Source organism: Typopeltis vanoorti, chromosome 12 (assembly GCF_054136105.1).
Source record: "Typopeltis vanoorti isolate ZY-2024b chromosome 12, IOZ_Tvanoo_1.0, whole genome shotgun sequence".
Classification (NCBI taxonomy): Eukaryota; Metazoa; Arthropoda; class Arachnida; order Uropygi; family Thelyphonidae; genus Typopeltis; species Typopeltis vanoorti.
In genome coordinates this window covers 59,370,252-59,383,572 of record NC_143560.1, presented here as the reverse complement: position 1 = coordinate 59,383,572, position 13,321 = coordinate 59,370,252, and the positions used below count along the sequence as shown (strand labels likewise).

Sequence of the window (13,321 nt, the reverse complement as noted above, 5' to 3'; positions counted from 1 at the left end):
GTAAAAGTGAATGTTGACATTTGAAAGAACATGCTATCGAAAATGTTAAAAGTTTATTTTTCACTTGGTTACAGTATAATAAATTTAGTTTAATCCTTTATCCAAGTGTGAGCAACCAGAGTTTGCGCCTGAAAGTATCTTCAGAACTGGGTGGTACAACACCAGGGCATTCCTTGCAAAGGTGGAGCAAGCTACCAACACTCCTATCTCAGTATCTCCCATAATGTAAAACACATCTCCTTGCGGATATGTCTAATGTTATGCATTAAGGGAAGGGCCACAACCCAGACTAGTTTCGACCTTTATTGAGGTCTCTTCAGTGGGAGCCAGGCCCAAGTGGAGATACCAGGCAGAAGCATTAGCAGGTCATCTCTACCTATAGGAGTTGCCAAATGGTGTGCCACCTTATTATTAAATTACTCTGGATTTAGAGAAAGATGTTGGAAGTTTATTTTCCACTTGGTTAGCTATAATAAATTTAGTTTAATCCTTTATCCAAGTGTGAGCAAACAAAGTTTGTGCCTGAAAGTATCTTCAGGACCGGGGGTTAGGTGGTACAACACCAGGGCACTCCTTGCAAAGGTGGAGCAAGATACCAACACTCCTATCTCAGTATCTCCCATAATGCAAAACACATCTCCTTGCAGATATGTCTAATGTTATGCATTAAGGGAAGGCCACAACCCAGACTAGTTTCGACCTTTATTGAGGTCTCTTCAGTGGGAGTTGTGGCCCTTCCCTTAATGCATAACATTAGACATATCTGCAAGGAGATGTGTGTTGCATTATGGGAGATACTGAGATAGGAATGTTGTTAGCTTGCTCCACCTTTGCAAGGAGTGCCCTGGTGTTGTACCACCTAACCCCCAGTCCTGAAGATACTTTCAGGCGCAAACTTTGTTTGCTCACACTTGGATAAAGGATTAAACTAAATTTATTATACTCTAACCAAGTGAAAAATAAACTTTTAATGGCTTTCTCTAAATTCAGAGTAATTTATTAAAAAAGGGTGGCACACCATTTGGCAACTCCTATAGGTAGAGATGACCTGCTAATGCTTCTGCCTGGTATCTCCACTTGGGCCTGGCTCCCACTGAAGAGACCTCAATAAAGGTCAAAACTAGTCTGGGTAGTGGCCCTTCCCTTAATGCATAACATTAGACATATCTGCAAGGAGATGTGTTTTGCAGTATGGGAGATACTGAGATAGGAGTGTTGGTAGCTTGCTCCACTTTTGCAAGGAGTGTCCTGGTGTTGTACCACCTTACCCCAGTCCTGAAGATACTTTCAGGCGCAAACTTTGTTTGCTCACACTTGGATAAAGGATTAAACTAAATTTATTATGCTATTGAAAAGTTCTGTAGATTAGATGAATAGAGTAGTGAATGAATAGCTCTCCAGAAAAGTAAATTGTAAAGAGAAATCTAATGCAGAAAATAATTATTAGAAAATTCAGTCTTTTGGAACATATCTTCCAGGATGACTTTCAGGTAGAAAGATCAAACTTTGATGTTTGGCATAAATAGAAGGAGATGGCTCAGAAGAAAGAGGGAGAGAGAGAGAGAGAGAGAGAGTAGATGTAAAAGGAGTGGTGTGTGGAGAGAAAGTTTGCAAGGGTTGAGCCATCTGTTAATGGACAGAAAAGGATATTAGAAAATATAACTATATCAGATGTGAGTGAATATTGGACCCATGTACAGTGATAGTTATGATGCTATTTAATAAAGAAATATTTCCTGTTTGCGGTATTTAGAATATATCATTAATTTCACTGAATTATAAGTGACATATCATATTGCTTGCTTTCAGTATTATTGGTTGTTGCTTTTCTGGTTGTTGCTTTTCTGTTCTAGATCTCTCTCTCTCTCTCACACACCTGCTAATGATAAGAGGTGTTTCATAGTTTTGACATCCTATTGGTGACTTATAGCATCTGTATTGTTATCTCTTCATCACTCCAAAAGGAAAGAAAGCAAGTTTGTGGCAGATATAATAATTTGGATTCTGTGTGAAATAATACTCTTACAGAGAAATGACTTTCTCTTTATCTAATCTTGTCAGGATTCTCATTGATATCATAGCTATCTGCCTAAGACATTTTGAGAATACTTAATAGGCTTAGACATGTGGCTTCAAAAGTGGATTGAAGAATTTGAATGATGAGAGATCATGGGAGCTGGTTTAAGCTACATATGTTAGCAGCAGTGGCAAATTGCATACTTCAAGGGAAAAAGTTAAAAACAGCATGGATTATTAGGATGACTAGGTAAATCAGGAACTGCATGTTGTTTGTTATGTGGCCAGAACAAAGAGAAATTATTGTGAATGTCATTGCTGAATGGAGATTATAGTCAGATAAAAAATGTAGACGATGTAGCATAGGATGTTTTATCATGGGTGAAATAAGTTTTATTCCTAGAGGGATAGGGAGAGTTAAGGGATTAGAAGGATTAGAAGTGAATGAACAGGATGTATTTTGAATACTAAATACTCTAGATATCAGTAAGAAAAAGGATGGATGAGATTTCACCATGTGTTTTAAGGAAATAGGAACTGATCATGTCATTGATTTGGTTGTTTGATGAAAGTCTTGCTTCTGAAAGCATTCTTAAGAAGAAGGATAAGATAATGCCATTTTCTTTCTTTTGTAGTTAAACAGTGACAGTAATAACCTCAATTTAATATAAACCAAAATAATTGCCTGACATTTCGACCTTCATGTAAGGGTCATCATCTGGAGTATATATATATATATATATATATATATATATATATACACATACATACACCCACAAAGAGACAAGCTACATTACAATACACATAGTATATAAAGTCCCACTAATTTGGTCAACCATTAATACTATTAGCCTGACCTCTGGGGGAAAAAAATTTACCAAATTTATTTTGGTAAATCATGCCTCTCAGATCTTGCTCTTAATGCCCTACACCAAATTGATTGGAAAGGTACCTGTTCCTTACATCATATAAAAACTTGGTATGAACACAAATTTAAGGAAGCCTGCGAAATTTTAATCAGTCATCCTAATATAAACAATAATGGTGTTGGAAAAATCCCCAGAATATTGGATGGCATACATTCAGTCTGCATAACTCCTGTTTCGGGTTCTCCAGCAAATCCTCCTTTTAGAACTCTAAGCAATAATTTCAAGCTCTGATTTCATATTATAAGTTTATTATCCGCTTGGTTAGACTATAATAAATTTAGTTTAATCCTTGACCCAAATATAGGCAAAAAGGTTTGCGCCTGAAGTATCTTCAGGACTGAGGCAACTCGTAGTAAAGGTGGACCAAACTCTCATCACTCCTTGTCTCAGTATCTTCCATAATGCAAAGCACATCTCCTTGCAGACATGTATAATGCTATGCATTAAAGGAAGGGTCACTACCCAGACTGGTTTCGACCTTTATTGAGGTCTCGTCAGTGGGATCCAGACCCAGAAGTGGTGATACTAAGGCAGAAGCAATGGAGAAGTCATATTTACTTATACTATGAGTTGCTTCATCCCTGAAGCTACTTCAGGTGCAAACTTTGTTTGCCTATACTTGGATAAAGGATTAAACTAAATTTATTATAGTCTAACCAAGTGGAAAATAAACTTCCAACATCTTTCTCTAAATCCAGAGTAAATTAATAATAAGCTGGTACACCTTTTGGCAACTTGTATAAGTAAATATGACCTCTCCATTGCTTCTGCCTTAGTATCACCACTTCTGGATCTGGCTCCCACTGACGAGACCTCAATAAAGGTTGAAACCGGTCTGGGTTGTGGCCCTTCTCTTAATGCATAGCATTATACATGTCCACAAGGAGATATGTTTTGCATTATGGGAGATACTGAGACAAGTGATGATGAGAGCTTGGTCCACCTTTACTATGAGTTGCCTCAGTCCTGAAGATACTTCAGGTGCAAACTTTGTTTGCCTACAATTCGGTAAAGGATTAAACTAAATTTCTTATTTCATATGTTGGCCACTATCAGTACTGTTTTTTTTTTTTTTTTTTTTACTAATTTATTTGCAAGTAATCTCCAGCCTAACTTTTCTTAATTTATCTGTTAGTAATTTCTAGTTAAAGAGATATGTAGCTTTAATGTAGGAGGGTTCCCACCCCTCATCACTGCCACCAGAGATTAGGTTAATAGTATTAATGGTTGACCAAATTAGTGTGACTTTAGCATACTATGTGTATTGTGATATTGTAATGTAGCTTGTCTCTCTCTCTCTCTCTCTCTCTGTGTGTGTGTGTGTGCTCTAGATGATGACCTTGATATGAAGGCCAAATTATTGGGTAATTATTTTGGTTTTGTATTATTTTGTAATTTTGTATTATATACATAATTATATAGATAAGAGTATCATTTTAATAATATGCTTTTCTTGATTAAGTTATCTTGTTGCCATTTATAAGAAAGTAGGAAGAGTGAATGATGAGGGGAGTGACATACTGTCATTTTTTTGGATTTTCTAAAAACATTCAGGTTGCTACAATAAGTTGATATCTAAATCACAATTTATGGTTTTAGATATCAGGCTAGTGGATCGAATTTGCAATTGAGTATGTGATAGAGAGAAGAGAGTTCTGTATGGGGGAGGGAGCAGCATTAGAGAGAGAAGAAGGGGTTCCTGAGTACTGTAGCCATTGCTGTTAAACCCTTATGTTACTGACTAGTTTGCAGATGATGTGAAACTGGAGAAGATTATTAGTGATAGTGCTGATGGTGTGACTCTTCAGGAAGATTTGAATAAGCTGGAATGGTGGGTAAAGAAATGGAGATGTTGATTTAACACATCTAAATGCAAGGATTTCAACTTTGGACTCCATTTGTAAGCTGCCTATTCTCTCTTTCTCTCAGTGGATCTGTACTGGAAGAAGTGGATGAGAAGCAAAGGATCTTTGAATGATGATCAATAAAAATTTAAAAAACATTGCAGAAACAGTGAAGACAGTCTCAGAGGATTGCTGCAATACTAAGGATATTGACCGGTAGAGAAAATATGGTGGTAGTTCCAGCCCCTGATCAGACTCCATCTGGATTACTATGCTCAGATCCAGATTCTCCATCAGGAGGAGATTTTTCATATGATAGAACAAGGGGAAGGAATACAGACAAGAAGCCATCCCTGGAAGTTATGAAAGGAAGTAGTGAGTAAGAAAGTGAGCAGTAGGTTATTTAACTATATTTGCAAACTGCTGACCAAACCAACTGTTTCCACCTAGACATGGAGAATGGTAGGAGTTGGAAAGCAATGTGAGAGGGTTTAAGAGTACAGACTGTGAATGAGTTTAAGGAGTGCTTTATCTAAGATAGACCTCACAATGAGTCCAAGTACTCCATAGCAGTCCTGAATAGTAATAATAATTTCTAATTTCATATTTCTACAATTACTGTTGAAATTGTAGAAATATGAGATTTATGTATTTTTTTTAATTAAATGTTTTCATTGTATTGTCATAGCATATAAATGTTTACCAAAGTATTAATGATGTCTATATGTTGAAGTGCAAGTTTCATCTATATTAAAAGCAAATGTTTTATTTCTTTGTTCATTAGATATTCCTTTAATAGCTGGTTCAGTTGGACCATATGGGGCATCTCTAGCAGATGGTTCAGAATATAGTGGCAGTTATGTCGAAAGCATCAGTTTTGAGGTGTGTGCCATATTTTACAGGGTTGACACCAATTTTACATATTTTATGCCAATAAATCATGAAAGGGTTTAAAATGTGAATAACTAATAAAAAAATCTCCAGGTTCTGTATTTCATTATAACAAAAAAAAATAATAAAAATAATTAATAAATAAAAAAGTTATTAAATGTTCAAACCCCTTTGAGACTTCTTGGCCACCCTGTATGTATTTCTGATATTAAACTTTAAAATGTTTCTTCACCAAAATAAATATTCTAAACAAATTGTACTTTGGTATTGATATCACAGAAAAAAATATCCTTATCTTTTAAATATGGATATATCCCACTCTTTGTCATCCTTCTTTCTCTCAGTTCAAAATTATATTATTGATAAATTTATGACTAGCTTTAATATTGCTGTCATCAGCTTTTTCAAACTCTTTCCCCTGAGGTCTTCTATTTGGTATCCCTTCTGAACTAACTACCTAGTCAACATCATGGAACTATACCATTACTGGTATGATATGCAAAAGCTAGTATCTTTTTCTTCATCGTTGCACGGTGATCAGAATTCATCATAAAAATTATGGAAACAACTATCGTGTTACAGTAACACTTCGGTTTAATATAAACCAAAATAATCACTCAAGAAACAAGCTGCACTACAATTTACATAGTATGCTAAAGTTACATTGATTTGGTCAATCGTTGAAACTATTGACCTGACCTCTGGTGGGGGGAAACTTACATCAATGCTAGAGTCCTGTTGTTATCATTATTACTACGTGACACCTCCAGGGAGTCCAAAGACTTATCAAGGAAGGGCACGTGCTCTACAACTCTCAGTCTGCAACACTCAAATTCACCAACTACAGCAAACCACATCATCTACACCAATGACATCTACTGCCCACCACCACCACTAGTATTTTCACAGATAATCACAAACATCCATACCCACAGTGAGATTTAAACCTGGAATCTTTTCGCTGGAAAGCAAATACGCTAACCACTCAGCCAATCAGGCTGGACAAATTATTTATTTGGTTACAAAAATTAATTAAGCTAGAGAGCAACATGTTCACACATAAGTTACTTATATAAGTATATATAAGTAAATATATTGAAAAATAAAGCTGAAATAATTGCTTAGAGTCCTAAAGTCAGGGTTTGCTGGAAGACTTGAAGATGGGCTGAATGTATGCCATCCAAATTCTTGGAATTTTTATGCCACCATTATTTTTAAGATTAGGATGGTAAATCAAAATTTCACAGGCTTCTTTAAATTTCTGCTCGTACCAAGTTTTTGTATGATGTAAAAAACATGTACTTTTCCAATCAATTTGGTGTAGGGTGTTAAGAGTGTGATCTGAGAAGCCTGCTTCACCAAAATGATTAAATTATTTAATGTGTCGTTTGTGTTCTTTTTTATGGATAGAGATTGTATGTCCAGTTTCCAATATGAGGTAAATTACAGGTGCAATAGATACAATAAACTCCAGGATCAGCCAACTGGGGAAGAGGATTCTTAGAGGAGTCAAATATGTTTTTTTTAATTGTGGTTTAAAATGGCATTAAGGTTATTATTATTATTATTATTGCATGACCCCCCCCCAGGGAGTGCAAGGACTCATCGTGAGAGGGCACACTACTTTACTTTGCTCAATGGTGTAGAATTCTATTTATTTTTTCTGATAACCCTTTAATGTATAGGATAGCAATGGTTTTACTGTAATCTATATTATATGTATTTTTTGATGAAGTTTTATGAAGAACTTTATTGATAGTATTTTTGCTGTAGCTATTATTTATAAATGTATTGCTAATAATTTGTAATTGTTGTTTAAGAGCTTGTTCATTAGAGCAAATTGTTATAGCTCTGTTTTTGAGGGTGTTAATGACTCCAAGTTTTGTGAAAGGTGGTGATATGAGTGATTATATCGAGTCATTGAGTGATTATTTTGGTTTACATTTAACTGAAGTTTTACTCTAACATGGTAGTTGTTTCCATAATTTTTATGATGAATAGTGAGTATCTGGCATGTTTTTGTTTTACTTTCAGACTAATCTTCTGCAATTTATGACTCTAATTATACTTTTATGCAAGATTATTAGAAATCAATAAGACATTAATTCAATTAAAAAAAACTTAATTTATTTTTTATCTGATTATCAGATTCATGGATATTTTTCTAGAACAAGATGCATCTGGCCTTCTTTTGATTAGTAATTATCAAATGTTTTTGACTCTAGATTTAATGAATTTAAGTTTATTTTTCTCTCTGTTGGTACTATTTACACCTTGCCTTTCAGTTTGATTTATTTTTGCCTGTTTTTAGTTTGATTTTTTTTAATCTTCTGATATTTTTTGATCAAAAAAAGTACTGTATATGAGCAATATTTCTCACATCCTTTTTGATAAATCTGCAGCCTTTTGAATGTGCTGAAATTAGAATAACTTATCTGATCCTTAGCATTTCTTTTCTCTTTCTTGTTATGATGATCTATTAGGTGCCTCAGAATAAATGTTGTGACTACTAAATATTATGCAAAGGCATGACTCATTTGCTGTCTGCAATTCAGAAAAAAAAATTATGGAGTTCTTGAAAAACAGTGGTTTTTGTTGTATGGCAGTGCATAGCCATAAACAATATATGGTCATGAATGTGCCAGCACCCATTCATCACACACATGTACAACATTCACCTTACAATTCCAACCTACCCACAGGATTTTTAGGTGTTTTTATTTTGTCCTTGTATCTCTTATTTCATGTGAACTATAGGACAAACATTTGATTCCACACAGATGTGAATCAAATACTTGCTTCTATATACAGGATGTTTGAAATTGCACATGTATGAATATTGAATAGAGCAATGCAAAAAATACAGCATCTGAAGAAAGTTACTTTGAAAAGAAAACATTATTGAAAGTGCAAGGATGCCTTGAAGAACAAATAAAGTGTGCAGTCCCACTGCTTTTCAGATATTCCTCATAGTGATATTAGATTTGATGATGTAGCTTATTTATATGTTTAGGATATATATTTAACTATGTATATTTAAATATCTTTTAAATCCAATATTACTCAAACTGTTTTCTGCTATATTAGACGTCTTTAGGAATGTATAATGGGAAAATTATGGAATTAACATCAATGAAGAAATCTAAATCATTTACGCTTTGCAGATGACAATGTTCTGTTAGCAGAAAATGATGAAAAAGTGGAGGTTGTACTCAGTGTGAAAAAATAGTATGGAGAAGATTGTTCCAAAGAATTAGAGGTGTATGGAATGAAGGAAGCTGATGAGAAGTTAGTTCATTGTGTTTGGAGCTGCACAATGTATGGGTGTTGGCCTGTGGCTGCTAGTTCTTACATGGTTAGAAGAAAGTGGAGGAATCGTAGCAGCCAATTGATAGGAGCAATATCATGAAAGTACCTGTAGAAAAGGTGCAGCATTGAAACAGTGCCTATGATAAAGTGACTGAAGGAAGTCTGTGAGGGAAGGGTTCTCTGTTAAGCTGATTGCTCTCTTCTGAATGTCATCAAGACTCCTTAGGGGAAGGTCTTGGGTGCTCCACCCCAAATGTGAGAATAGTACTCCAAAGTTGGTTGGATCTGAGACTTATAAAGTATTAGGAGTTGAGAGGAAAAAAAGTAATGTTTAGAATGAAAAAAAAAAACACCAAGCTTTTTAGGAGCTAAGGAGGCTTTGTAAATAATATGTGTGAGCCAGGATAAACTGGATGTGACAGTTAACCCAAGAAGAGAAAGTTGTCTTGAAAGGAAACTGGAACAGTATCAAAAATGAGAGGGGATGGAATAGGATTTTTCTTACAGGTAATAAGGCCGGTTTGAGTTTTTTTGATGGGGAAGTCTGATGAGAGGATGCCTCACCATGACACAGAGTGAATGACTAGTGAGGAAGCTGGCAATCCAATTACAGTTTGTAGGAGAGGCCATAAGATGGCAGCTTGTTCAGGAGTCCTCTGTGCCAGACACGATCAGATGCCTTTGAAATATCGAGAGATAACACGAGTTTCTCCAAATATTTCCATGGCTTGTGTTCAAAGGTGGGTGAGATTAGCTAGGAGGTCAGCTGTAGAACGAAAATGGTGGAATTCATATTGGTTATCACTAATTAACTCTTGAGTCTTCTTCAGGTAATGAAGAAGCTGGTTGTTGGTAACCTTCTCCATCACTTTTGAAAGTACTTTATGAGCGCAATGGGTTGATAGTTAGATGGTGCTTTTGTTTTCTTTTTTGGGTACAGGCTGGATGTAGGCTTACTTCCATGCTGTTGAGTGGATGCCAGCAGAATATGATAGTTTATATAGGCGATACAGGATGGATGTTAGTTATGGAGCACAAGTCTTGAGCACAACTGGAAGAATACCATCTGGACCAAGAACCTTATTAGTATCAAGATTAATGAGGGTTTTTTTGATGCCCTCTTGACAAAAGTTTAGAAGTATGGGAGGTTATTTGCTTTGGTTGGCCAGGCAGGAGTTGATAGAAAAAACTAATGCTAAGAGGTTTTCCTTTTCTTGATTACGGTTACCATAGTGCAAGACACTTCTCATGATGCAAGAGAAGTGGCAACAGGGAAGGGCAGAAATTACACCCAGAAAGCTTGACTGCCAGTTGAGCAGGAGGCAAGTTTATTCTGGAGGCATTTTATTCTTATGAAGTCTGCTTTGGAATTGTTCATAGCTTTTTTACAAGTGTTTCTGTCTGCTGTGTAAGCTTGAATGAGAAGCTGGAGTTTTTATATTTAAGCCATTGAACATAAGCTGCATTTTTATCATGGACAGCAGAGCCCATTTTTGTGAGAACCAGGACTTGGATACAGGTCAGAGGTTTATAGTGAAGAATCTATGGAGACAAAAACACACATGTTGGAGTAATCACTTTACTTATAATTAAGAAAATAACACTCGGCGTTTCAACCTCTGTAAAAAATTAGGTCATCAAGAAAACATACATATGCACAGGACACAAGCTACATGACACTACACAAAAGTAAGATAAATCTAAATGCTTTGTTATCGTTTACCCTAGCCTAACACCTCGTGAAAAAATAAATAAAATAAAATAATAATAATAGATAAAATATATACAAAAATATAAATGAATTAACAAAATAAAATGAAATTTTTATACATATCAGTATAATAATATACAAATGATAAAAAAAACTCTAAATAAATAAAACTAAAGTTTTATAGTGGAACCACATTAAGCACTTCTCTATAGTCCTCTTATAATAAGGTTTTTCTTGTGTTGGGGTTCTGCCATCATATTCCGGATGCTATATAGGTTGCAGATGGGCCCTCCAGATTCTTGGAATTACTAATCCATCATTCTTGTTTAGATTCGGATGATGTTTCACCATCTCACAAGCTTCCTTGAACTTTCTTTCAAACCAGGTTTTGGTGCGGTGTAGAGACTTGGTGCCTTTCCAGTTGGTTCTGTGACATGTTTGAAGTGCATGGTCTGACAGGCCTGTTTTACCATAATGGAAGAATTTAATGTGTCCTTTATGTTCATCTTTTCTTATTGGGATGGTGTGTTCTGTTTTTCCTATGTAGGGTAGGTTGCAGTTGCATTGAATTTTGTAAACCCCTGGGTGGGTGGGTGAGGTAGAGAAGGGGATCTTTGGATGAGCTGAGTATGCTTTTTAATTTTGCAGGAGGTTTGAAAGTGGCCTTAATGTTGTATTTTTGTAGTATTCTATCTTTATATATATATATATATATATATATATATATATATATATATATATATTTCCCTAATGTATGGTATGGCTATGGCATTCTTGTAATCTTTTTTGCTTTTAATGGTATTGTTGTGGAGGATTTTGTGAACTTTATATATATAAATGTTTGTCTAATATTTCTTGTTCTTTGTTTTCAGCAGCTGGTCATGGGAGAAAATTGTTAAGGCACTATGTTTGAGGGTGCTAATGATCCTTAGTTTTTCTTTTGGATAGTGGTATGAATTTTTATGTATATATTGCCCCATGTGTATAGGTTTGCGGTAGACCGTGAATGAAAGGCAGCCTAAGGGAGACATGCGACAAGTGTGTCTAGAAATTGTTTTCAATCTCGATGGTAAATTGAATGTGTTTGTGTTGTTTGTTCAGGTGACCTAAGAATGTACTTAATGTTTCGTGACTGTAAGACCAAATGGTAAAAATATCATCAACATATCCGAGCCAGACTTTAGGTTTGTTGAATGTAGAGCTCATTGCTTGAAGTCTTTCATGTAAAAGTTAGCTATGTGTGTGTGTGGGGGGGGGTGAGCCAATGGCTATACCTTCTTTTTGCAGGTAGAAATTATTTTACCACACAAAATACATAGCGAAGTATCTGGGCAAAGAGGGCTGTGATATCAGGTGGGAACATGTTCTGAGGAAGAAGAATAGTATCATTGATCAGGACATTACGTTTCTAATTTCCTTTATGAAATGTTGTGTGTTTTTTTATGTAGGGAGGGAGGAATGACCTACCAACTCCTTGAATGTAGCTGCTAATTTCTTGGCTAAGTGATAATTGCGGCTGTCGATTTCTTCAACTATCAGTCATGGTGGTGTGCTTGTTTTGTGTATTTTAAGCAGGCCATAAATTCTGGGAGTGCGGGGATAATGTGGTAATAGCTTTTTAATTGTTTCCTCTGGCCACATGATCACTGACTTGATTAATTCTGTTGTTTTCTTTTTGATGTGGTTTGTAGGATTGTAGTGAACCAATTGGTATGTGTTGTGATCAGATACCAATTCGTTCATTTTTTTAAAATATGCTTGGCACAATTATAGTGCCATTGAGTATGAGACTGAGATTGGCCGGGAGGAGGACAAACTGTAGAGAAGGAGACTTGAATGAGATTGTAGTCAGAGATGCCAAGTGGAAAGTAGACATGAGGGAGAGCTGGTTAAGAAAACGTCAAGAATGTTGGTAGAATGATGAGGATTGTCTGGTATTCAGGTTGGTAGATCAACTATTTATGTTAGGTCATGACTGATGGCAAATGATTCAGTTTCCCTTCCAGCTTGATCTGTGATGTTGGAGTAGGGGAGCCAGTTTGTGTCATGAACATTAAAGTCCCCAAGGAGGATAGTCTCACAGTTGGGTAATTGGTTTGTAAGAAATCAATTTTAGCAATATGCAATCAAAAATAAGGCAACAGGAATTGCCAGAGTTAGGAGAGTAGTAAAGGCAGCAAATGAGGCTGTAAAGTGAGATAAGAAAATCTTGAGCCAGAGCAGATCGAAAAGTGGGGACTCCAAGTTGGATAGCCTTTGACAAGGGATACCAGTTTTCACAAAAGCACATGTTCCTTCCTTTTTATGGAATGCATCATGTGGGATGTAGTTGGGATGTTGAGGTGGACTGTTTTTGTGGAGGATGCTAACTGAGGTTCTGTTAGGAAAAAAGAGATCAGGTATTGATGTCTTTAAGTGGTGGCGTATGTCACTAATGTTTGTATTAATGCTTCAAATGTTGGCAGAATGAATGTCTGAGAAAGCAGGGAGAAAAGTTTAAAAATTAATATAACTAAATTAAATTTATGACAAATTCAGATCAAATTAAACTAAAATTACAAGATAATTCTGTTGAAATTGTGGATGACTATACATATTTCAGACAATAGTTTAAGGAAAAC

At 35.6% G+C, this 13,321-nt stretch overlaps 1 protein-coding gene across 1 annotated transcript in view; it reads left to right on the top strand.

Moving 5' to 3' along the window:
• Positions 1 to 13,321, top strand: part of LOC150100821 (betaine-homocysteine S-methyltransferase-like) — a 113,492-nt gene that overhangs the window by 44,401 nt on the left and 55,770 nt on the right. Inside the window, exon 3 of the mRNA XM_090401805.1 lies at positions 5,574 to 5,671. Coding sequence (XP_090257931.1) covers positions 5,574 to 5,671 — 98 coding nt within the window. The remainder of the gene's footprint in view (positions 1 to 5,573; positions 5,672 to 13,321) is intronic.